Source organism: Mobula hypostoma, chromosome 10, assembly GCF_963921235.1.
Source record: "Mobula hypostoma chromosome 10, sMobHyp1.1, whole genome shotgun sequence".
Taxonomy (NCBI): Eukaryota; Metazoa; Chordata; class Chondrichthyes; order Myliobatiformes; family Myliobatidae; genus Mobula; species Mobula hypostoma.
In genome coordinates, this window is record NC_086106.1 from 42848513 (window position 1) to 42872151 (window position 23639).

Below are 23639 nucleotides of genomic sequence, written 5' to 3' on the forward strand. Positions count from 1 at the left end.
TTCAGCACGCCAGCCTTCATTGGAATCAGGTTTAATACCACTGCCACGAGTCGTGAAAGCTGTTAACTTTCAGCGGCGGTACAATGGTAGTGTAGAAACAGAATGGTGAATTACAATAAATGGTTAAATTAAATAAGTAGTACAAAAACAAATTTAAAAATCAGGGCACTGAATAGAGGAGCTGGGATGGTTGTAGTTGTTGGTCAGGGTGCACTTGGAGAATTTGGTACAGTTTTGGTCACCGTGTCTGGGAGAGATGTGATTAAACTAGAAAGAGTACAGAAAACATTGAGGAGACTGTTGCCAGGACGAGAGGGCCTGACGGATCGGTCTTTATTCCTCAGAACGTAGAATGAGGGACGACCTTATAGAAAAGCTTAAAATTCTAAGGGGGTGCGGATAAGGTGGGCAGTAACAGGCAGGGAGTCCAAAGCTAGCGGGCAGAGACTTAGGTGGAGAGAGTCCAGAGGAGGTGCGCGAGGATGATTCCGGGAATGAAGGGGTTAACATACGAGGGGCGTTTGGCAGCTTTGGGCCCGTACTCACTGGAGTTTAGAAGATTGCGGGGTGGGTGGAGGTGGGGAGGATATCATTGACACGTACCGGATGATGAAAGGACTGGATAGGGTGGATATGGAGAGTCTGTTTCCTATGGTAGGGGTATCCAGAACCCGAGGGAACAGCCTCAAAATTGAGGGTCTGTCTTTCAGAACAGAGGGAAGGGGGACTTTTTTCAGCCAGAGAGGAGTGAATCTGTGGGATGCTCTGCCACAAACTGTGGTGGAGGCCAAGCCCAGGCGTGTATTTAAAGCAGAAGTTGATCCGTTTCCGGAACGATCAGGGCATCAAATGGCCAAATTCTGCTCCTATGTCTTATGGTCTTTATGGACAGGAGAATGCTTTAAAAAGGACCCGATGGAACTTGGACAAGCAGAGGGTGATCAGTCTACCAGAAGAAGTGGTTGAGGCAGGTACAAAGATATAATTAAACAGCACTTGGACAGATTCGTAGAGGGCAGGGCTTTGAGGATACGGGCTGAAATTGGGATGATCTGGGTCAGCATGGAATTGGTGGGCTGAAGGGCCTTTATCTGTTATATTGCTCAATGAACCGATCTTGGCAATCCCCTTCCTCCAACCCTGTCACAGCAGTTTCCCCACTGACATTAACCCCATTCCCTCTCATTGTCCCTCAGCAATCCACCTGTCCTAGTGCCCTAGGTCCCCCATTGATAATAACCCCTCTCCCAGCTCCCTAACACCATCACTCAGTGACCCCTCTCCCCCAGCGCCCTGTGTCACTGACTGTATCCCCACTGATAATAACCCAGCTCCCTCACACCGTCCCTCCGTGACCCCTCTCCCCCAGCGCCCTGTGTCACTGACTGTATCCCCACTGACGTTAACCCAGCTCCCTCACACCGTCCCTCAGTGACCCCTCTCCCCCAGCACCCTGTGTCACTGACTGTATCCCCACTGACGATAACCCCGCTCCCACACCCCTTCCTCCACCTCCACCTCCTGATACCCCAGAGCAGGTGAACCACGGGCTTGCCACTGCCGGACCTTCTCACAAGGTTAAACCGCAGCCTTACCCGCGTCCCAGCAACTTCCATTACAGATGGGCCTTGTTTTCTCGCCCGTTCCGTCAGCACAGCTGTGGAAGTCGATAAATATAGCAGCATCGCTAATCCGGAGGCTGCCCCCGCGGGAACCACGTCCCAGTCACTGGACGTCTGACGTGTCCTGGGATCTGACGCACGGAGAGCGGCTGCGAGACACCCCCTCCTTCCTCTGAGCGGAGCCTCACACCGTCCACAGTGTGAGCCGGATCAAAGTGCCCAGGGATGTCGTGTCGGCAATGCAGTGTGGATTACACACAGCAGCTCAATGCAGTCTGCCGCCGGTTACAGGCACACCCGGGGGTGTCCCTCCAGTGTGGAGCTCCCTCCACACTGTCCCGTCACACACTCCCAGGGACAGGGTCAGACACAGGGTGAAGCTCCCTCCGCAACGTCCCATCACACACTCCCGGGGACAGGCTCAGACACTGAGAATCTCTCCTCGCCGTCCCGTCACACACTCCCAGGGACAGAGTGAGGCTCCCTCCACACTGTCCCGTCACACACTCCCAGGGACAGAGTGAGGCTCCCTCCACACTGTCCCATCACACACTCCCGGGGACAGGGTCAGACACTGAGAATCTCTCCCCGCCGTCCCGTCACACACTCCCAGGGACAGGGTCAGACACGGGGTGAGGCTCCCTTCACACCGTCCCGTCACACACTCCCAGGGACAGAGTGAGGCTCCCTCCACACTGTCCCATCACACACTGGTGGCCTCCATGTTGTGGTACCGGATGGTCACCTTGGCCCCCCCTGCCCCTTTTGTTGCGAGAATGCAGAGGAAGCTGGTGGACTTCTTCTGGGGAAACAGGAAACACTGGGTCTCTGCAGCGGTTCTGAGTCTCCCAGTAGGAGAGGGCGGACAGTCGCTGGTGTGTGTACGCACACGACTGGCGGCTCTCCGCCTCAGGACTCTGCAGAGATTCCTGTACGCCGAGCGCCCTCCCAGGTGGCACGTGTTGGCGACTTTCTTCCTCCGGAGGGGCTGCTGCCTTCACGAAGATATGCAGCTACCACCGGCAGGCGTCAGCCGTGCTGCTTTGCAGAGGCTGCCCGGCTTCTATCAGGACCTACTGAGAGTCTGGAACATGGTTGCCTCAGGCCGGGAATCCCCTCCTCTGGCAGAGGGCGGGGTCCTGGCCGACCCTTGCCCTGCCTCAGCGGATGTCGGTGCTGCTCAGGTGTGTGGATCGACTCAAGCTGAGCTGCTCGTCGGGCCCAGGCCCCGCAGCCTTACCCGAGAGACGAATCCACACAACTTGAGCCGTCTTTTCATCGACACCCACAATCCCATTCAGGGATGCAGGCAGGAGGTACCTTTATGGGCTGCTGCTCCACACCCTCCACTTCCTAGCCTTTGTCCACCGTCCCGACACGCCATGGCGGTCGGTCTTTCCACCTGGAGGTGAGGGGGGTCCCCAATGGAAGTCCCTTTACAAGGGAGTCCTCCCCATGCACCTTGGGGATCTCGGCTGGAGGGTGCTGCATAAAGCGGTGCCCTGCAATAAGTTCTTTAGTCTGTACACGGATCTCCCAGCCGCGTGTCACTTCTGCGGGCTGGAGGAGACCGTGTACCACATGTACGTGGAGTGTGTGAGGCTGCAGCCCCTTTTCGCGTTTTTGCGTGGGCTGCTTCTCGCCTTCTGGTTGCATTTCAGTCCCACCCTATTTATATATGGTCATCCAGTAAGGAGGGGGGCACAGAGGGATGAGGATGTCCTTGTCAACTTGCTCCTGGGGCTGGCGAAAATTGCCATCCGTGGCTCCTGGAAAAGGGTGGCAGGAGGTTCTCCCCGGGCGGACTGCCTGGCTATGTTTAGGGGGTATGTTCCTGCCCGGGTGAACATTGAAAAGGAATACGCACAGTCCACGGCGACCGTAGAGGTGTTCCGGGACCGTTGGGCTCCGCGGGGTGTAAATGCCATCATTGATGAGGATGGCAATATATTGGTTTAAGATGTATTGTCTGTTTGTAGTGTAGTAAATATGTTAGTCACTGGGTTTGTAAATATTGTATAGCACCGACATTTGTAATAAAGAATTTTGTAAAAAAAAAGGGACAGAGTGAGGCTCCCTCCACACTGTCCCGTCACACACTCCCAGGGGCAGGGTCAGACACTGAGAATCTCTCCCCGCCGTCCCGTCACACACTCCCAGGGACAGGGTCAGACACAGGGTGAGGCTCCCTTCACACCGTCCCGTCACACACTCCCAGGGACAGGGTGAGGCTCCCTCCACACTGTCCCGTCACACACTCCCAGGAACAGGGTCAGACACTGAGAATCTCTCCTCGCCGTCCCGTCACACACTCCCAGGGACAGGGTGAGGCTCCCTCCACACCGTCCGTCACACACTCCCAGGGACAGGGTCAGACACAAAGAATCTCTCCCCGCCGTCCCGTCACACACTCCCAGGGACAGGGTCAGACACAGAGAATCTCACCCCGCCGTCCCGTCACTCACTCCCAGGGACAGGGTGAGACTCCCTCCACACCGTTCCGTCACACACTCCCAGGGACAGGGTCAGACACAGGGTGAGGCTCCCTCCACACCGTCCCGTCACACACTCCCAGGGACAGGGTCAGAGACAGGGTGAGGCTCCCTTCACACCGTCCCGTCACACACCCCCAGGGACAGGGTCAGACACAGGGTGAGGCTCCCTCCACACCGTTCCGTCACACACTCCCAGGGACAGGGTCAGACACAGGGTGAGACTTCCTCCACACCGTCCTGTCACACACTCCCACGGGGTTGGGGTGTTACTGAACGGGATTATCCGAAGAGGGCGGATGGCCGGTGTCTGTACTATGACCACAGTGGTCTGATGTGCCTGTACTCGATACAGCTCAACCACCTTCTCCATTCAGCCAGTGGTGTCAGACAGCCGAACTTGTGGTGGTGTTCCTGTGGTTAGAGGCACTGCCTGACAGCTCTAGAAATGTGACTTTGATCCCCACCTCTGCCACTGTGAGTGAGAGAAAGAGAGTGACCGACAGGCAGATTTGAGAGCTGGTGGTTTAATGCTGTGAGTTGTCCCCACCCTGCTGTGTGAGTGAGGGATAGAATCTGGGGGGAGTGGGTACAACAGAAGAGGTTACAAGGGAAATGGGTTTGCTTTGTGAGACAGCACAGACTGGATGGATCGAGCCACTCATTTCTGTGTGGTACGTGGTCACAGTGAGGGGCACTCGGATTTATTTGGGACAGAGGGTCACATGTGGCATTGCCTGCCGCAGTTGTTAACACAAGGTGTCTGAGGTGCAGGGGGACCGAGGGTCGCCATCCACGTCACAGGAACACCTCTGCTTTCTGAGAAGTTTGCATCGATTCAGCACATCGGCAAATCCTTTTACAGACATTGCTCGTGGCATGGAAACACCAATGCCCAGGACTGGAGAGTCCACATAAAGTGGAGCAAACAGCCCAGCCCGTCACAGGCAAAGCCCTCCCCACCATTGAGCACATCGACAAGGAGCGCTGGCACAAGGAAGCAGCATCATTCAGCAAGTGCCCCCATCATCCAGGTCGTGGTCTCTTCCCACTACTTCCATCAGGCAGGAAGTACGTGAGCCACAGGTCCCTCACCACCAGGTTCAGGAACAGTTATCACCCCTCAACCATCAGTCTCCTGAACCAGTGTGGATAACTTCACTCACCCCAACCCTGACCCAGTTCTACACCTACACCACCAGGATCAGGAACAGTTATCACCCCTCAACCATCAGGCTCCTGAACCAGTGTGGACAACTTCACTCACCCCAACCCTGACCCAGTTCTACACCTACACCACCAGGATCAGGAACAGTTATCACCCCTCAACCATCAGGCTCCTGAACCAGTGTGGATAGAAACATAGAAACATTGGCTCTTTTACACATTGTTTATGTATAATTTTTCATAAATTCTAGTGAATTTGTTAACTATCCTGCAAATGCTGCAGAAAGCAAATCTCCAGGTAGAATACGGAGAACAGTAAAATTACTTTGGCTTTGAGCAAGCTACAGTTCAGAGAAGGCGGCCGCTGAGGTGACAGCTCACAGTGGCAGGGACACAGGCAGAGACAACCGCGTGTCGGATACACAGATTCATCAAGAATTCCCTCACAGTCCGAGTGTCTCAGGTAGAACAGAGGTTTTCAAAAGCCGGTTTCCTGCTTTCACACACTCCACGAGGTCCGCACCTGGGGGAGGGGGTGGTGGGAGAGGGGGCAAGAGTTAAAATAACTGTTAGTCCAGGGCAGGGAGGTCAGTGTGATGCGATGGAACAGGGAAAAGGACGGGACTGAGGGACACCAGTCAGTGTACAGATATCCCCCCAAGGGAGAGGGACTGAGGGACACCGGTCAGTGTACAGATATCCCCTTGAGGGAGGGGGTCTGAGGGACACCGGCCAGTGTACAGATATCCCCCCAAGGGAGAGGGACTGAGGGACACCAGTCAGTGGACAGATATCCCCCTGAGGGAGGGGGTCTGAGGGACACCAGTCAGCATACAGATATCCCCCTGAGGGAGGGGGTCTGAGGGACACCGGTCAGTGTACAGATATCCCCCCGAGGGAGAGGGACTGAGGGACACCGGTCAGTGTACGGATATCCCCCCGAGGGAGAGGGACTGAGGGACACCGGTCAGTGTACGGATATCTCCCCGAGGGAGGGGGTCTGAGGGACACCAGTCAGTGTACGGATATTCCCCCGAGGGAGGGGGTCTGAGGGACACCGGTTAGTGTACGGATATCCCCCCGAGGGAGAGGGACTGAGGGACACCGGTCAGTGTACGGATATCCCCCCGAGGGAGAGGGACTGAGGGACACCGGTCAGTGTACGGATATCCCCCCGAGGGAGGGGGCCTGAGGGACACCGGTCAGTGTACAGATATCCCCCCGAGGGAGAGGGACTGAGGGACACCGGTCAGTGTACAGATATCCCCCCGAGGGAGAGGGACTGAGGGACACCGGTCAGTGTACGGATATCCCCCCGAGGGAGAGGGACTGAGGGACACCGGTCAGTGTACGGATATCCCCCTGAGGGAGGGGATCTGAGGGACACCGGTCAGTGTACGGATATCCCCCTGAGGGAGGGGGTCTGAGGGACACCGGTCAGCGTACGGATATCCCCCTGAGGGAGGGGGTCTGAGGGACACTGGTCAGTGTACAGATATCCCCCTGAGCCGATATCACCAATCTGCGCCAAAAAAAATGTCTACTCTGGGTGAAGAAAGTACCGTCTATCTGACCTGTTCCACCCGGAGCTTTTTAAACTTTATCAGGTGTCCCCGCAGCCTTCAGGGGAAACAACCCAAGCCTGTCCAACCTTTCCTTGTAGCACATCCCCTCTCAACTGGGCAGCATCCCGGTGAATCTCTTCTGCACCCTCTCCGAAGCCTGTCGATCCTTTCTGTCATCTGTGTGACCAGATCTGCACACAATATTCCAAGTGTGGCCTCACCAAATCTTCATATAGGAGCAACACGACATCCTGACTCTTCCACTCTACCCCCTGAACGATGAAAGCAAGCATTCCTTCCTACCCTCTCTATCTGCCTGGTCACTGTCGGTGAGCTGTGAACTGGGAGCCCAGTATCCCTCCCTACATCGATGCTGTTGTTTCGGCCCTGCCACTAACAGTGCACCTGCCCCCTATGTTTGACCTCTCTGACACTCGAATTAAACTGCATCTGCCATTTCTCTGTCCCGACCTGTAAATGATCTACAAAGCTGGGCACAACATCGTGTGCTGAAGGGACGGTATTGTGCTTTCGTGTTCCCTGTTATTAATGAACCCACATCCACCACTTCCACTGGCATCTCGTTCCACCCTTTGAGTGAAGATCCCCTCAGATTCACCTTTCACCCGAAACCTATCACCTCGAGTTCCACTCTCACCCAGTCAAAGGTGAACAAACCTGCATGCATTCACACTGTCTGAACCCCTCCATCTTGATCACAAAAATGCCCCAGCACGTGAACATGGGTCTCACAGCTCTCACAATCCTCCATGTCCATCTCCGGGATCCACTCGCTCCCCTCGAGTTCCTTTCCTCTCTCCCACCACCTAACCAGGGAGAGGTTCTCCATTGAGAATGACAGCACCATCACCCCCTCCCACCCTGGTTCCATCCCTCAACCTACCCTATCCTGCCTCACCCCTGCCCCTCTCCTTTCACTACCAGCCTCTACCTTTCTCCACTCTCATCCCCGACACAGAGTCTCCACCCGGAACATCGCCCACCCTTCTCCCTGCACAGATCCGCCCGAACCCCTGAGCTGTTTAACTTGCACTCCGGCCATCACCCTCTGCCCTAACCTGCTCGGGCCTTGACCCAGGACAGGGCCTTCTTCACCAGCAGATCCCACTCGTCCTTGGAGTCGGCAGCAAAGGCGTTCAGCCAGATCACGGCCAAGATGGTGCTCCACAGAGTGAGGTCCATATCCTGAAAGTGGGAGAACAGGGGACAGGCACTGAGCAGGAGCTGGTCACAGACCCGTAAGACCATAAGACACAGGAACAGAATGAGCCCATCCAGGCCAATGAGACTGCTCGGACACTCAATCATGACTGATTTATTTCCCCCCTCAAACCCAATCTTTAGCCTTCTCCATGTAACCTTTACACCCTTACTAATCAAAAACCTGTCAATGTCCGTTTTAAATATAGTCAAAGACTTGGGCTCAATGGCCAACTGTGGCAGTCAATGAATGATTCAACACTCCCAGGGACAGGGTCAGACACAGGGTGAGGCTCCCCCCACACCGTCCCGTCACACACTCCCAGGGACAGGCTCAGACACAGTGAGACTCCCTCCACACCGTCCCGTCACACACTCCCAGGGACAGGGCCAGACACAGGGTGAGACTCCCTCCACACCGCCCCGTCACACACTCCCAGGGACAGGGTCAGACACAGGGTGAGGCTCCCCCCACACCGTCCCGTCACACACTCCCAGGGACAGGGTCAGTCACAGGGTGAGGCTCCCTCCACACCATCCGTCACACACTCCCAGGGACAGGGTCAGTCACAGGGTGAGGCTCCCTCCACACCGTCCCGTCACACACTCCCAGGGACAGAGTCAGACACAGGGTGAGGCTCCCCCCACACCGTCCCGTCACACACTCCCAGGGACAGGGTCAGATACAGGGTGAGGCTCCCCCCACACCGTCCCGTCACACACTCCCAGGGACAGGGTCAGATACAGGGTGAGGCTCCCCCCACACCGTCCCATCACACACTCCCAGGGACAGGGTCAGACACTGGGTGAGGCTCCCCCCACACACTCCCAGGGACAGGGTCAGACACAGGGTGTGGCTCCCTCCACACCGTCCCGTCACACACTCCCAGGGACAGAGTCAGACACAGGGTGAGGCTCCCTACGGATCGTCCATCACACAATCTCAGGGACAGGGTCAGATACAGGGTGAGGCTCCCTCCACACCGTCCTGTCACACACTCCCAGGGACAGGGTGAGGCTCCCTCCGGATCGTCCGTCACACACTCCCAGGGACAGGGTCAGACACAGGCTGAGGCTCCCCCCGCACCGTCCCGTCACACAATCTCAGGGACAGGGTCAGATACAGGGTGAGGCTCCCTCCACACCGTCCCGTCACACACTCCCAGGGACAGGGTCAGACACAGGGTGAGGCTCCCTCCACACCGTCCCGTCACACACTCCCAGGGACAGGGTTCTACCAACAAACCCCACTCACTGACCCCACACCCTACTCAGAGTCGAGCACAGCACAGAATCAGGCCATTCGGCCCAAATGATTGCTGCATTGTGCTGGTTTCAGTTGTGTGTCTTCAGCCCATAATCTCCCCGCCCCACCTCTGGGTCGGCTGTTGGCCTTGTCCAGCTGCTGATGGGGATCAGCTGGCTGGGAAATGTCCTGAGTATGTGGCCAGGAGGGGAAGAAGGAGAGAACCCATCCCCCCTTCACCGCCATTCTGCGGACCAGGTCCTTGCTGCTCTTAACAAACAATAGAGCAGGAAGATTGGTCTGTCCCTCTGGCCCCCACCCCATTTTGCTGCCCACCCTCCCTTTGAGCTTTCACCCTCCCTCACTTGTACAGGCTCTCTCTCCCTCGATCACACAGTCCCAGATTCGGCTCCCTCTACCTTACCAGGGAGAGGTTCCGAGAGTAGAAACCACCCCCCACCCCATCTCGATTTTAAATGGGCCTCCCCCTTATGGTGAACCCTGGCTGTAAATCCATCAGCCACCCCCACACACCCCGCTTTGGGACCCCACCCCCAGGTCGGGACAGGTTGCAATCCCGTCCCCTCTTCCTCTCCCACACAGACGCAATCCCAGTTGTCTGACCTCTCCTCCTAGGATAACCCAGCAGGTCCAGGGACCAGTCCAGTGAACCTTCCCTGGACTGTTGCTGACACAATGAGGAGACTATCGCTGTCTGCCTCGCTCCCATTGTGGTCTCCCCAGCGCGCTGAGCAATCAGGGTACCACCCCCCAACACTGGAGCTCACCTTCAGGGGCAGGCCTCCTCTGACCTGGCCGGGCTTCAGGCCCAGCAGTGACTCCAGGCTGGGGTCCGGGGCCCACGACCCGTCAGCGTTCTGCAGCGCGATCAGCTTCAGCACCGGAGACTCCTCTGGGGCAGGGGGAGTCACGGTGTTGGTGACACGGCCGCACAGACGTTCAAATGCTTCAGCAAAGGAAGGAGAGAGGTCAGTGAAAGGGTGTCTCCGCTCAGCTCACTGGCCCGGGTTGAACTCGTTATGATCTTTCACGCGCTCTGCAGTTCTCTGTAGCTGATTCACTTGATACTCTATTCTGTCTATGTGTATCTGCATGTCTGTGTATATGTATGAGTTTATGTATGTCTGTGTGTGAGTGTCTGCATGTCAGTGTGTTTGTTCGTGTGTCTCAGAGTGTGTGTGTGTATCTGAATGTGTGTGCGTGTGTGTGTCTGTGTCTGAGAGTGTCTGTGTGTTTCTCAATGTGTGTGTGTGTCTGTGTCTGAGAGTGTCTGTGTGTACCTGAATGTGTGTGTGTGCCTGTGTGTCTGAGTTTGTGAATGAGTGTGTGTGTGTCTCTTTGTGCATTTGTGTCTCTGTATGTGTCTGTGAGTGTGTCTGTGTTTGTGTCCATGTCTGCCCGTGTGTCTGTATGTCTGTCTGTGAGTGTGTGTGTTTGTCTGTGTTTTTGTCTCTATGGCTGTGTGTGTGTGTGTGTGTGTTTTTGACTGTGTGTGTCTGTGGTCTACGTCATGTTTGCGTGTCTGTGTGTGCGTGTTTGTGTGTGAGTGTGCGTGATTGTGATTGTGCATGTATGTTACCTTTGCGACTGTATCCTGCACCGTTTAGTTGGAGCACTGCACACCGAGAGTCCCGTGGATACTGGGGGGGGGGGGGCAATACGGTTGGTTAGAAGACACACACAGAGCTTTCCACTTACGGGGCATACAGACGGACTCGTCTGGGCAATCTTCCATCGAGGAATCATAAAGTGCCTCTGTGGACAAGAAAGAGAGGCATTAACTCAGATACGAAGAGATGCTGGGGACGGGGTTAGGGGGAGGTGTGAGGGAAAGGGGGAGAAGGGGAATGAAGGGAAGGGAAAGGGGGTAAAGGAGTAGGAGAGAGGGGATAAGGGAGAAGGGGTAGTGGGGAGGAGCGAGGGAAGGGGAGAGGGGAGTGGGATTGGAAGGGGAGAGGGAAGGGGAGTGGGGAGATGGGAGGGGGAGTGGGGAGGGGGAAGGGAGAGTGGAGAGGGGGAAGGGGGAGTGGGGAGATGGGAGGGGGAGTGGGGAGGGGGGAGGGAAGGGGAGAGGGGGAAGGGGGAGTGGGGAGTGGGTGGGAGAGGGAAGGGGGAGAGGGCAGGGGGAGTGGGGAGGGGGGAGGGAAGGGGACTGGGAAGAGGGGAGGGGGAGTGGGAAGGGTTGGGGAGGGTGTAGGGGAGGGAAGGGGTTGGGGGAGCGGGAAGGGGAGGGGGAAGGGTTGGGGAGGGTGTAGGGAGAGGTGAGGGGGAGGGGAGGCGTTCATGGGTTGAGGGGAGGGGAGAGAGTAGGGGTTGTTGTTGTTCGTCCATCGTCGGCGTCGATGAGGACCTTGACACCAGATGGTGTCGAGACTAGCGTGTGATTTGGATTTAAGTGAGGAAGAGTTGCACAGCGTCAGCCTCACTCTCTCTTCCCAATTCCCATCTGGATCCAGTGGCAAGACAGAGGCTAGACGGCTGGAGATGGGACTAGGCGCAGTGGATGACCAGGACGTCTTCTGTGTCTTGTCCTGCTCTACACGTTCCACGACGCTTGCAGAGACCGCCTTCTTGACCGTTGGACCTTCCGCTGGTCTCGTCCGAGTAGGAGTAGGGGAAGAATGAGGTGTGAGGGGGTAGAGGGTGGGGGAGGGGTAGGGGTGGGAGATGGGAACAGTGGTGTGGGTGGAGAGGTGAGGGTGTAGGGGAAGGGGGAGAGAGGAGGGGGAGGGGAAAGAAGGGGGAAGGAGAAGGGGGATAGTGCAGAGGGGGGAGTGAGACTGGAGTGCAGAAGGAGGAGGGGGAAGGGGGTATGGTGGAGAGGTGTGTGCGTGTATTTGAGTGTGCGCGTCTGAGTGTGTGCATCCCAGTGTCTGAGTGTTCCTTTGTGTTTGTGTCTGAATATGTGTGCCTACATGTCTGCATGTGTGTGCATGTTTGCGAGTGTGTCCGTGTATCTGAATGTGTGTGTGTGTGTCTGAGTGAGTCAGATTGTGGGTATGAATGTGTATCTGCATGTCTGTGTATATGTATGAGTTTATGTGTGTGTGTGTCTGAGCGTATGTCTGCGAGTCTGCATCAGTGTGTGTCTGAGTTTGCAACTGAGTGTGTCTGAGTGAGTGTCTGCATGTCAGTGTGTTTGTTCGAGTGTCTCAGAGTGTGTGTGACTGACTGTGTATGTGCGTGTGTCTGTCTGAGAGTGTCTGTGTGTATCTGAATGTGTGTGTGTGCCTGTGTGTCTGAGTTTGTGAATGAGTGTGTGTGTGTCTCTCTCTGTGTATTTGTGTCTCCATATGTGTCTGTCTGTCTGTGAGTGTGTCTGTGTTTGTGTCCATGTCTGCCCATGTGTCTGTATGTGTGCGTGTGTGTGTGTGTGTGTTTCTGTGTGTGTGTGTGTGTGTGTGTGTGTGTGTGTGTGTGTGTATGTGTGTGTGTGTGTGTCCGTAGTGAGTGTGTGTGTGTGTGTGTGTGTGTGTGGGGTCTGTGTCATGTTTGCGTGTGTGTGTGTGTGTATGTGTCCGTAGTGAGTGTGTGTGTGTGTGTGTGTGTGTGTGTGTTTCTGTGTGTGTGTGTGTGTGTGTGTGTGTGTGTGTGTGTGTCCGTAGTGAGTGTGTGTGTGTGTGTGTTTCTGTGTGTGTGTGTGTGTGTGTGTCCGTAGTGAGTGTGTGTGTGTGTGTGTGTGTGTGTGTGGGGTCTGTGTCATGTTTGCGTGTGTGTGTGTGTGTATGTGTCCGTAGTGAGTGTGTGTGTGTGTGTGTGTGTTTCTGTGTGTGTGTGTGTGTGTGTGTGTGTATGTGTCCGTAGTGAGTGTGTGTGTGTGTGTGTGTGTTTCTGTGTGTGTGTGTGTGTGTGTGTGTGTGTGTGTGTCCGTAGTGAGTGTGTGTGTGTGTGTGTTTCTGTGTGTGTGTGTGTGTGTGTGTCCGTAGTGAGTGTGTGTGTGTGTGTGTGTGTGTGTGTGTGGGGTCTGTGTCATGTTTGCGTGTGTGTGTGTATGTGTCCGTAGTGAGTGTGTGTGTGTGTGTGTGTGTGTGTGTTTCTGTGTGTGTGTGTGTGTGTGTGTGTGTGTCCGTAGTGAGTGTGTGTGTGTGTGTGTGGTCTGTGTCATGTTTGCGTGTGTGTGTGTGTGTGTGTGTGTGTGTGTGTGTGTGTCCGTAGTGTGTGTGTGTGTGTGTCTGTGTCCGTAGTGAGTGTGTGTGTGTGTGTGTCCGTAGTGAGTGTGTGTGTGTGTGGTCTGTGTCATGTTTGCGTGTGTGTGTGTGTGTGTGTGTGTGTGTGTGTCTGTGTCCGTAGTGAGTGTGTGTGTGTGTGTGTGTGTGTGTGTGTCCGTAGTGTGTGTGTGTGTGTGTGTGTGTGTGTGTGTCCGTAGTGAGTGTGTGTGTGTGTGTGTGTGTCCGTAGTGAGTGTGTGTGTGTGTGGTCTGTGTCATGTTGCGTGTGTGTGTGTGTGTGTGTGTCCGTAGTGAGTGTGTGTGTGAGAGAGAGTGTGCGTGATTGTGATTGTGCACGTATGTTACCTTTGCGACTGTATCCTGCACCATTTAGTTGGAGCACTGCACACCGAGAGTCATGTGGATACTAGAGAGGGGAGGGGCAATATGGTTGGTCAGAAGACACACACAGAGCTTTCCACTTACGGGGCATACAGACGGACTCGTCTGAGCAATCTTCCATCGAGGAATCATAAAGTGCCTCTGTGGACAAGAAAGAGAGTCATTACCCCAGACATGACGAGGTGCTGGGGACGGGGTTGGGGGAGGTGTGAGGGAAAGGGGGAGAAGGGAGGGGAAAGGGGGTAAAGGAGTAGCGGAGAGGGAATAGGGGAGAAGGAGTAGTGGGAAGGCAGAGGGGATGAGGAGAGGGAAGGGGGAGTGGGGAGTGGGGTGGGAAGGGGAGGGGGGAGTGGGAAGGGTTGGGGAGGGTGTAGGAGAGGGGAGGGGGAAGAGATGGGGAGGGTGTAGGGAGAGGTGTGGGGGAGGGAAGGGGTTGGGGGAGTGGGAAGGGGAGGGGGAAGGGATGGGGAGGGTGTAGGGAGAGGTGAGGGGGAGGGGTGGGGGAGGGGGGAGGGGAGGGGGGAGTGGGAAGGGTTGGGGAGGGTGTAGGAAAGGGGAGGGGAAGGGATGGGGAGGGTGTAGGGAGAGGTGTGGGGGAGGGAAGGGGTTGGGGGAGCGGGAAGGGGAGGGGGAAGGGTTGGGGAGGGTGTAGGGAGAGGTGGGGGGAGGCGTTCATGGGTTGAGGGGAGGGGAGAGAGTAGGGGTTGTTGTTGTTCGTCCATCGTCGGCGTCGGTGAGGACCTTGACACCAGATGGTGTCGAGACTCGCGCGTGATTTGGATTTAAGTGAGGGAGAGTTGCGCAGCGTCAGCCTCACTCTCTCTTCCCAATTCCCATCTGGATCCAGTGGTAAGACAGAGTCGAGATGGCTGGAGATGGGACTAGGCGCAGTGGATGACCAGGACATCTTCTGTGTCTTGTCCTGCTCTACACGTTCCAAGACGCTTGCAGAGACCGCCTTCTTGACCGTTGGACCTTCCGCTGGTCTCGTCCGAGTAGGGGTAGGGGAAGGACAAGGTGTGAGGGGGTAGAGGGTGGGGGAGGCGTAGGGGTGGTGTAGGGGAAGGGGTGGGAGATGGGGACAGTGGTGTGGGTGGAGAGGTGAGGGTGTAGGGGAAGGGGGAGAGAGGAGGGGGAGGGGAGAGAAGGGGGGAAGGAGGGAGAGGGAGGGGCAGAAGGTGCAGGGGGAGGGGCAGGGGGATAGTGCAGACGAGGGGGAGTGGGACTGGAGTGCAGAAGGAGGGGGGGAAGGGGGAGGGGAAAGAGGAAATGGGATGGTGGAGAGGTGTGTGTGTGTGTGTGTGTGTTCTAGTGCGTCCGTATGTGTCTGTGCCTCTGTCTCGGAGTGTGTGTGTCCATGTGCGTCTAAATATGTGTCTGTGTGTGTGTATTTGAGCGTGCGCGTCTGAGTGTGTGTGTCTGCGGGTGCGCGTCTGAGTGTGTGCGTCCTAGTATCAGAGTGTTTCTTTGTGTTTGTGTCTGAATATGTGTGTCTACATGTCTGCATGTGTGTGCATGTTTGCAAGTGTGTCTGTGTATCTGAGTGAGAGAGAGTGTGTGTGTGTGTGTGTGTGTGTTTCTATGGGGGGAGTACCCTTGGATGTTAAGCTCACAACTATAATAATTTGCTTTTATGCTGTCTTTGACTTCACTTGCCAGTTTCTGTGTGTACGTGTGTGTGTGTGTGTGTGTGTGTGTATGTCTGTATCTGTGTGTGGCTGTTTGTCTGAATATGTCTGCGTCTGTGTACTTGTGAGTGTGTCTGTGTGTTGCTGTGTGTCTGCATGTGTGCTTGTGTGTGTGTGTGTCCACAAGTCTTCATTTGTCTTCGAGTCTGTGTCTGCGTGTGAGTGTGTGTGTCTCAGTGTCTGGGTGTGTGTGAGTCTGCATGTGTGTGTGTGTCTGTGTCCGTGTCTGTGAGTCTGTGTCTGAATGTGTGTGTGTGTGTGTGTGTGTGTGTGTGTGTGTATGTATGTATCTGTGTGTGGATGTGTGTCTGAATATGTCTGCGTCTGTGTTCTTGTGTGTGTGTGTCTGTGTACTTGTGAGTGCATCCGTGTGTGTCGGCATGTGTCCACAAGTCTTCATTTGTCTGTGAGTCTGTGTCTAAGTGTGAGTGTGTGTCTGCATGTGACACCACAGTGTGTGACCCAGATGCGTGTGTCTCAGTGTCTGGTTGTGTGTCCCAGAGTGTGTCTCAGTGTCTGGGTGGGTGTGAGTTTGAGTGTGTGTGTCTGCGTGTGTGTAGGTGTGTAACACCTGAGTGCACATCTGAGCATGTGTGTCTGTGTACTTGTGTGTGTCTGAGTGAGTGTCTGCCTGTCAGTGTGTTTGTGAATGTGTCTCTGATGTGTGTGTTTGTATCCGAGTGAGTGTGTCTGTTTGTATCCGAGTGTCTGTGTGTGTGTCTGGGTGAATGTGTATCTGTGAGTGTGTGTCTGTGTGCGTCTGAGCACAAGCGTGTCTGAGTGTGAGCATGTCTGATTGTGAGCGTGTATGTCTGCGCATGTGTCGGCGTGCGTCTGCAGTTATGTGTTTGTGTGTGTGGCTGTGTGTATCTGTCTATGATTGAGTGTGTGTGTGTCTGCATGTGAATCTGAGTGTGTGCATGAGTGTGTGGGAGTTTGTGACTGAGTCTGTGTGTCTGTGTCTCTGTACGTGTCTGTCGGTGAGTGTGTCTGCATCTGTGTCCATGTCTGCCTGTGAGTGTGTGTTTTGTGTCTGTGTATCTGGATATATGTTTGTGTGTGTGTGTGTGTGTGTGTGTGTGTGTGTGTGTGTCTATGTGTGTCTGAGTGTCTGCGAGTGTGTCTGTGTATCTGAATATGTGTGTGCGTTTGTGTCTGAGTGTGTGTGTGTCTGTCTGTGGGGGCAGTGCTATATTATACGTACTGTATGTCCTTAGATGTTAAGCTCCCAACTATAATACTTTGCTTTGATGCTGTCTTTGACTTCGCTTGCCGGCACGGTTCTGTCATCCTCCCGTTAGAATACTACTTCTTCTTTGGGATGTATCAATCCTGCATCTTTCAAATTGCTCCCAGAAACTCCAGAAATTGCAGTTCTGCCATCAGCCCTGCTAGTGTTCCCTTCCAATTAAGTTTGGCCAGCTCCTCTCACATCTCTCTGCAATTCCCTTTATTCAACTGTAATACTGATACACTGACTTTAGCTGCTCCCTTTCAGACTACAGGGTGAATTCTATCATGTTATGATCACTGACTCCTAAAGGTTCCTTGCCCTTCAGCTCCCTAATCAAATCAGGTTCATTACACATCATCCAATCCAGAATCCAGAAATCTTATATGTCCTTGGGCTCAAAACCAAGCCACTCTAAAAAGCCATCTCATAGACATTCTACAAAATCTCTCTCTTGGGATCCAAAATTAGCACCAACCTGATTTTCCCGATCTACCTGCATATTGAAACGTCACATAACTATCATAGCATTGTCCTTTTGACATGCCTTTTCTGTCTCCCATGATCATTTGTACTCACATCTTGTCTACTGATTGCAGGCCTGCATATAACTTCCATCAGGGTCTATTTGTCCTTGCAGTTTCTTACCTCTGCCTACAATGATTCTACATCTTGAGGCATTGATCGTGTGGATAGTCAGAGGCTTTTTCCCAGGGCTGAAATGGCTAGCACGAGGGGGCACAGTTTTAAGGTCCTTGGAAGTAGGTACAGAGGAGATGTCAGGGATAAGTTTTTTTACGCAGAGAGTGGTGAATGTGTGGACTAAAATTTTGCCCCATCATCTCTCTGTCATTCCTCACAGTCTCACTACATGTTGTATCTACAGTCCAGCAACTGGCCCATCGTCTGTCCTGTTATTCTGGTTCCCATAGCCCTGCTAAATTAGTTTAAACCTTCCCCAACAGCTTTGGCAAACTTGCCCGCAAGGATATTGTTGCCCCTTGGGTTCAGGTGCACCGACCCATTTTGTGCAGTATCAGCTCCAGAGGAGATCCCAATGATGCAGAAACCTGAAACCGTGCCCCCAGCACCAATTCCTCAACCATCTGCAGAATCATCCTATTTGTACCCTCACTGGCACGTGGCACAGGCAGCAAGCCAGAGGTTGCCGTCCTTAGTAGAGAGGGGGGAGTGGAGTGATATGAACGGGAGAGAGAGGGGAGAAGGTTCAGAGTGACAGAGGGAGGCAGCAGAGTCTGGGAGAGCGAGAGGGAGCCGTTAGAGAGGGGGAGGAGATATGAGAGGGAGGGAGGCAGGTGGTGAGTGAGAGAGAGTGGGTGGAAGGGGGTGAGAGGCAGCGAGAGTGCTGAGGAGGCTGGGTCACCCACCTGCATTCGAGGAGGCTGACGGGGATAGTCTGTGGACCTGGGCAAAATTGACGGCCATCGCTCGCGGCATCACTGAGCTCTTTGATGCTTTCAACTGTATCCTTGGCACTGAAACATAGAAAATAGGTGTAGGAGTAGGCCACTTGGCCCTTCGAGCCTGCACCACCATTCAGAATGATCATGGCTGATCATCCAACTCAGAACCCTGTATCTGCCTCCTCTCCATACCCCCCGATCCCTTTAGCCACAGGGCCCATATCTAACTCCCTCTTAAATACAGCCAATGAACTGGCCTCAACTGTTTCCCGTGGCAGAGAATTCCACAGATTCACCACTCTCTGTGTGAAGAAGTTTTTCCTCATCTCGGTCCTAAAAGGCTTCCCCTTTATCCTCAAACTGTGACCCCTCGTTCTGGACTTTCCCAACATCGGGAACAATTTTCCTGCATCTAGCCTGTCCAATCCCTTTAGAATTTTATACGTTTCAATCAGATCCCCCCTCAATCTTCTAAATTCCAGGAAGTATAAGTCTAGTCGATCTAGTCTTTCATCATATGAAAGTCCTGCCATCCAAGGAATCAATCTGGTGAACATTCTTTGTACTCCCTCTGTGGCAAGAATGTCTTTCCTCAGATTAGGGGATCAAAACTGCACACAATACTCCAGCTGTGGTCTCACCAAGGCCTTGTACGACTGCAGTAGTACCTCCCTGCTCCTGTACTCGAATCCTCTTGCTATAAATGCCAGCATTTCACTGCCTGCTGTACCTGCATGCCCACTTTCAATGACTGGTGTACAATGACACCCAGGTCTCGTTGCACCTCCCCTTTTCCTAATCGGCCACCATTCAGGTAATAATCTGTTTTCCTGTTCTTGCCACCAAAGTGGATAACCTCACATTTATCCACATTAAATTGCATCTGCCATGAATTTGCCCACTCACTTAACCTATCCAAGTCACCCTGCATCCTCCTCACAGCTAACACTGTTGCCCAGCTTCGTGTCATCCGCAAACTTGGAGATGCTGCATTTAATTCCCTCGTCTAAGTCATTAATATATATTGTGAATAACTGGGGTCCCAGCACTGAGCCTTGCGGTACCCCACTAGTCACTGCCTGCCATTCTGAAAAGGTCCCGTTTATTCCCATTCTTTGCTTCCTGTCTGCCAACCAATTCTCTATCCACATCAATACCTTACCCCCAATACCGTGTGCTTTAAGTTTGCACACTAATCTCCCGTGTGGGACTTGTCAAAAGCTTTTTGAAAATCCAAATATACCACATCCACTGGTTCTCCCCTATCCACTCTATTTGTTACATCCTCAAAAAATTCTATGAGATTCTTCAGACATGATTTTCCTTTCACAAATCCATGCTGTCTTTGTCTGATGATTTCACTGCTTTCCAAATGTGTTGTTATCACATCTTTGATAACTGACTCTAACATTTTCCCCACCACCGATGTTAGGCTAACCAGTCTATAATTCCCTGGTTTCTCTCTCCCTCCTTTTTTAAAAAGCGAGGTTACATTAGCCACCCTCCAATCCTCAGGAACTAATCCAGAATCTAAAGAGTTCTGAAAAATTATCACTAATGCATCCACTATTTCTTGGGCTACTTCCTTAAGCACTCTGGGATGCAGACCATCTGGCCCTGGGGATTTATCTGCCTTTAATCCCTTCAATTTACCCAACACCACCTCCCTACTAACATGCATTTCCCTCAGTTCCTCCATCTCACTGGACCCTCAGTCCCCTACTATTTCCAGAAGATTATTTATGTCCTCCTTAGTGAAGACAGAACCAAAGTAGTTATTCAATCGGTCTGCCATGTCCTTGTTCCCCATGATCAATTCACCTGTTTCTGACTGAAATACCATTGGCATCGACTGCATCATTGGCATCGACTGCATCATTGGCATCGACTGCATCATTGGCATCGACTGCACCGCCGGCATCTGAAACAGACATGTGCCTGAAGGACAGAGAGAGAAAATACAATGAGATCTCTCACCAGAGAGAGAGAGAGACAGTGAGACAGTGGTGATGGAGGGGGGAGAGGGGAGGGGAAAAGGGAAGAGAAGGGGCAGAAGGAGAGATGGAGTGGGAGAGGGGAGAGAGGGGGTTTGGATAGAGGCGTGTTTTCCAGGGCAAATAGCAGCACCCACCTACAAAGAGGGGGACGTCCCTGCGGATAAGGGGTCCCTGCACGGCCTGGCCGAGCTCCTTGTTGATGGCGATGAAGGCCGTCTGCGAACAGACCACGTTGGCCTGGGTACTGATCTCAACCAGACGCCTCTTCACCTGCTCCGTGTCGCGGTCCGGCCCGAGTTCCAGAGATCCCAGCAGAGCCTTGGCTGCCAGACGGTGGACAGAGGAGCTGCAGAGAGGGAGGGGCAATAGGGGGCAGGGTGAACGGGGAGGAGGAAAGGGGATGAAAGTTGAGAGGAAGGTGGGAGTGGGGCAGTGTGGGACAAGGGGTTGGAGCGGAGGGTCAGGGGAATGGGGTGTGAGAGAGGGCAGGGCAAGAGGGAAGGTGAGTGTCAGGGAGGGGCAGAGGAAGCGGTGAGACGGAGATGGGAGGGGCAGCAGACATCAGAGAGATCATGTCAGAGGGGGCGTCAGGGGGGAAGTGTCGAGGGGAAACAAGAGAAAATGTCGGAGTGGGGGGCGTTTCAGAATGGGCGATTTCGGGGAAGGTCGGGGCAGTGTCAGGGAGGGTAGTATTGGGGAAGGGAGGGCAGAGGAGGAGAAGGGGAGGTGGGAGGGGGAGGGAAAGATGGGGGAATGGTGAAGATTGATGGTGCCTGGGTGTTATTGGCAAGAACAATCAGTCCACAGGTGAACACATGCAATGCAGAGCTGCCTGGCCTGCTGAGATCCACCAGTCTGTGTGTGTGTCTCTGTGTGAGTGGATCTGGGTCTGTGTGTCTGGGTTTGTGTGTGGGTCTGTGTGTTTGTGGGGGAATGTGTGTGAGGGGGGGATTGGGGTGTGTCTGTGTGTGTTTCAGTGTGTGTGTATGTGTGTGTGTTTCAGTGTGTGCGTGTGTGTGTGTGTGTGTGTGTGTTTCAGTGTGTGTGCGTGTGTGTGTGCGTGTTTCAGTGTGTATGTGTGTGTGCGTGTTTCAGTGTGTATGTGTCTGTGTGTGTTTCAGTGTGTGTGTGTGTGTGTGTCTGTGTGTGTTTCAGTGTGTGTGTGTGTGTCTGTGCGTGTTTCAGTGTGTATGTGTCTGTGTGTGTTTCAGTGTCTGTGTGTGTGTGTGTCTATGTGTGTGTGTGCATGTGTGTGTGTGTGTGTGTGTGTGTGTGTGTGTGTGTGTGTGTGTGTCTGTGTCTGTGCGCGTGAGAGGGAATTGTGCTGTGTTTGGGAATGTTGTGTCAGGGGGATTCCTGTCACTGGGGATGGACCCATCAGGAATCCTCGGTTCTCACTGGACCCTGGAGATGGGGGACGGATCGCTTGACAATTCTGGAGGTAGGAGGGAGAGGGAGTTGAGGGGCGGGGGGTGCTGTGGTGATCGTTCATTGGGGACAGGGACGGGTATGATGGGGTATACCATCCCTGGAGCCAGGCTCTTCATACTGCTGGGGAGGGTGCCGTGTTGGTGGGTTTAGGGGACAGTTACCTCCCGCACTCGACTGGTTTCAAACTGAACCTGCTCACAACCTGTATCTGCTGCTCCCCCAGTGAATATTTCAGCATCACTCCACACCCCAGTGTGGAGTCCACCTGTGAAAGAGGAAAAACAGTCAGGGATATCAGGGTCAGTAGCCAACAGCGTGCAGTTCATTGGCCAGCTGAACCTCCCACCCCTGTAACAGGGGTCCCAAACAGAGAGGGGTCCCCGATTGGAAAAACAGGGGACCCAATGGAGAGGGATCTCACTCTTTAACAGGGATCTCTGATGGAGAGTGATATTTCCGACAATAGGGGACCCCGAAGGAGAGAGTTCCCCCTTTAACAGGGCTTCTTAAAGGAGAGGGAGACTCCCCTTTTAACAGCGGATCCTGACAGAGAGGCTTCCCCTTCAACTGGGTCCGGGACAGAGAAACCCCCTTCTTCAACAGGTCTCCATGTTGAGAGAGACCCCTCCTCCTTCAACCCTGGCCCTGCCTAGCTCAGGGGTACTGGACAAAAATAGACCCCATCTTCAACAGGTCTCCACGTTGAGAGAGACACCCTCTTTATCAGGGGTCCCTGACTGGGAGATGCTTCCTTTCAGCAGGGACTGCAGATGGAGAAACTCCCCTTGCAACAAAATATTCCAGAGGGGAAGAGATCCTGTTTTTGCCTCGGTGCCCACCCCAGTAGCCCTGGTTCCCTCACCTGCCCCTTCAGCTGGGCGTAGACGATGGTTTTCTGCTGGTTGAAGAGCGCGCTGGGGAGGGGTGACAGCAGTACGGCCTCCACCCCTGGGGGCAGGTCCCAGCTGAGGCTCAGCCCGGTCCCGCTGGGTTGCAGGGCGTACTTCAGGGTCCGGAGAACCTGTCGGGACAGAGAGGTCAACACAGCCCTTTCCAAAGCCTCCATCCAATCTCAGTGGCCCCCTCAGGCCCCAGACAAAGATTCCCCTCATCGTCCCATCATTCTCTCTCAGACTGCACCCACGGCCAGGGTCCAGCTCATGGGGCTTGTCTCCTAATATTCGTCCCAGAGTCCTGCCCTGTCCGGGTTTCCTCATTCCTCCTCCACTAGATTTGGACATCTCTCTCCCACCCTCACAGGGACTCCTCCTTCAGACCTGGCCCTGCCTGGCTCCAGGATCACCCCATCGCCAAGATCTCTCCCACCCTCTCCCCCGAGAGAGATCGGCCATCAGCCCATTGAATCTGTACTGACCTCCATTTACACCACTGATTGACTGAAAAATCCCTCCCCCACCACCCACCAGCCACCAACACATTCCCTCATCGGAGGGTCAATTCACAACAGCCCACTAACCCAGTGACATGCACGTCTCCTGGAGAGAGACCCAGATATTTCTTGGATGTGGGAGGGAACCAGAGCCTCGGGGGTGGGGGATCCCATGGGGTGACAGCTGGAGCGTGCAGACCCCACACACACAGTCACCCGCTCTCCGACACACACACAGTCACTCGCTCCCTGACACACACAGTCACTCTCTCTCTAACACACAGTCACTCTCTGACACACACACTCACTCTCTGACACACACAGTCACTCGCTCCCTGACACACAGTCACTCTCTCTCTAACACACAGTCACTCTGTCACACAGACACACACACAGTCACTCGCTCCCTGACACACACAGTCACTCTCTCTCTAACACACAGTCACTCTCTGACACACACACTCACTCTCTGACACACACAGTCACTCTGTCACACAGACACACACACAGTCACTCGCTCCCTGACACACAGTCACTCTCTCTCTAACACACAGTCACTCTCTGACACACACACACACACACACACAGTCACTCG

General features: G+C 54.2%; 1 protein-coding gene across 4 annotated transcripts in view; it reads right to left on the bottom strand.

Moving 5' to 3' along the window:
- Positions 1–5490: 5490 nt before the first annotated feature.
- The window catches only part of LOC134352870 (von Willebrand factor A domain-containing protein 5A-like), a 42686-nt gene continuing 24537 nt past the window's right edge, over positions 5491–23639 (bottom strand). The window contains exons 12-21 of one of the 4 annotated variants that reach the window (XM_063060411.1): positions 22517–22675; positions 21816–21919; positions 20358–20569; positions 20048–20164; positions 18191–18298; positions 13968–14024; positions 11033–11089; positions 10102–10280; positions 7926–8052; positions 5491–5804 (exon numbers count right to left, since the gene is read on the bottom strand). In XM_063060411.1, the coding sequence (XP_062916481.1) occupies positions 5725–5804; positions 7926–8052; positions 10102–10280; positions 11033–11089; positions 13968–14024; positions 18191–18298; positions 20048–20164; positions 20358–20569; positions 21816–21919; positions 22517–22675 (1200 nt within the window). In that variant the 3' untranslated portion in view covers positions 5491–5724. The remainder of the gene's footprint in view (positions 5805–7925; positions 8053–10101; positions 10281–11032; positions 11090–13967; positions 14025–18190; positions 18299–20047; positions 20165–20357; positions 20570–21815; positions 21920–22516; positions 22676–23639) is intronic. The other 3 variants (XM_063060413.1, XM_063060412.1, XM_063060414.1) reach the window with 3 other exon arrangements.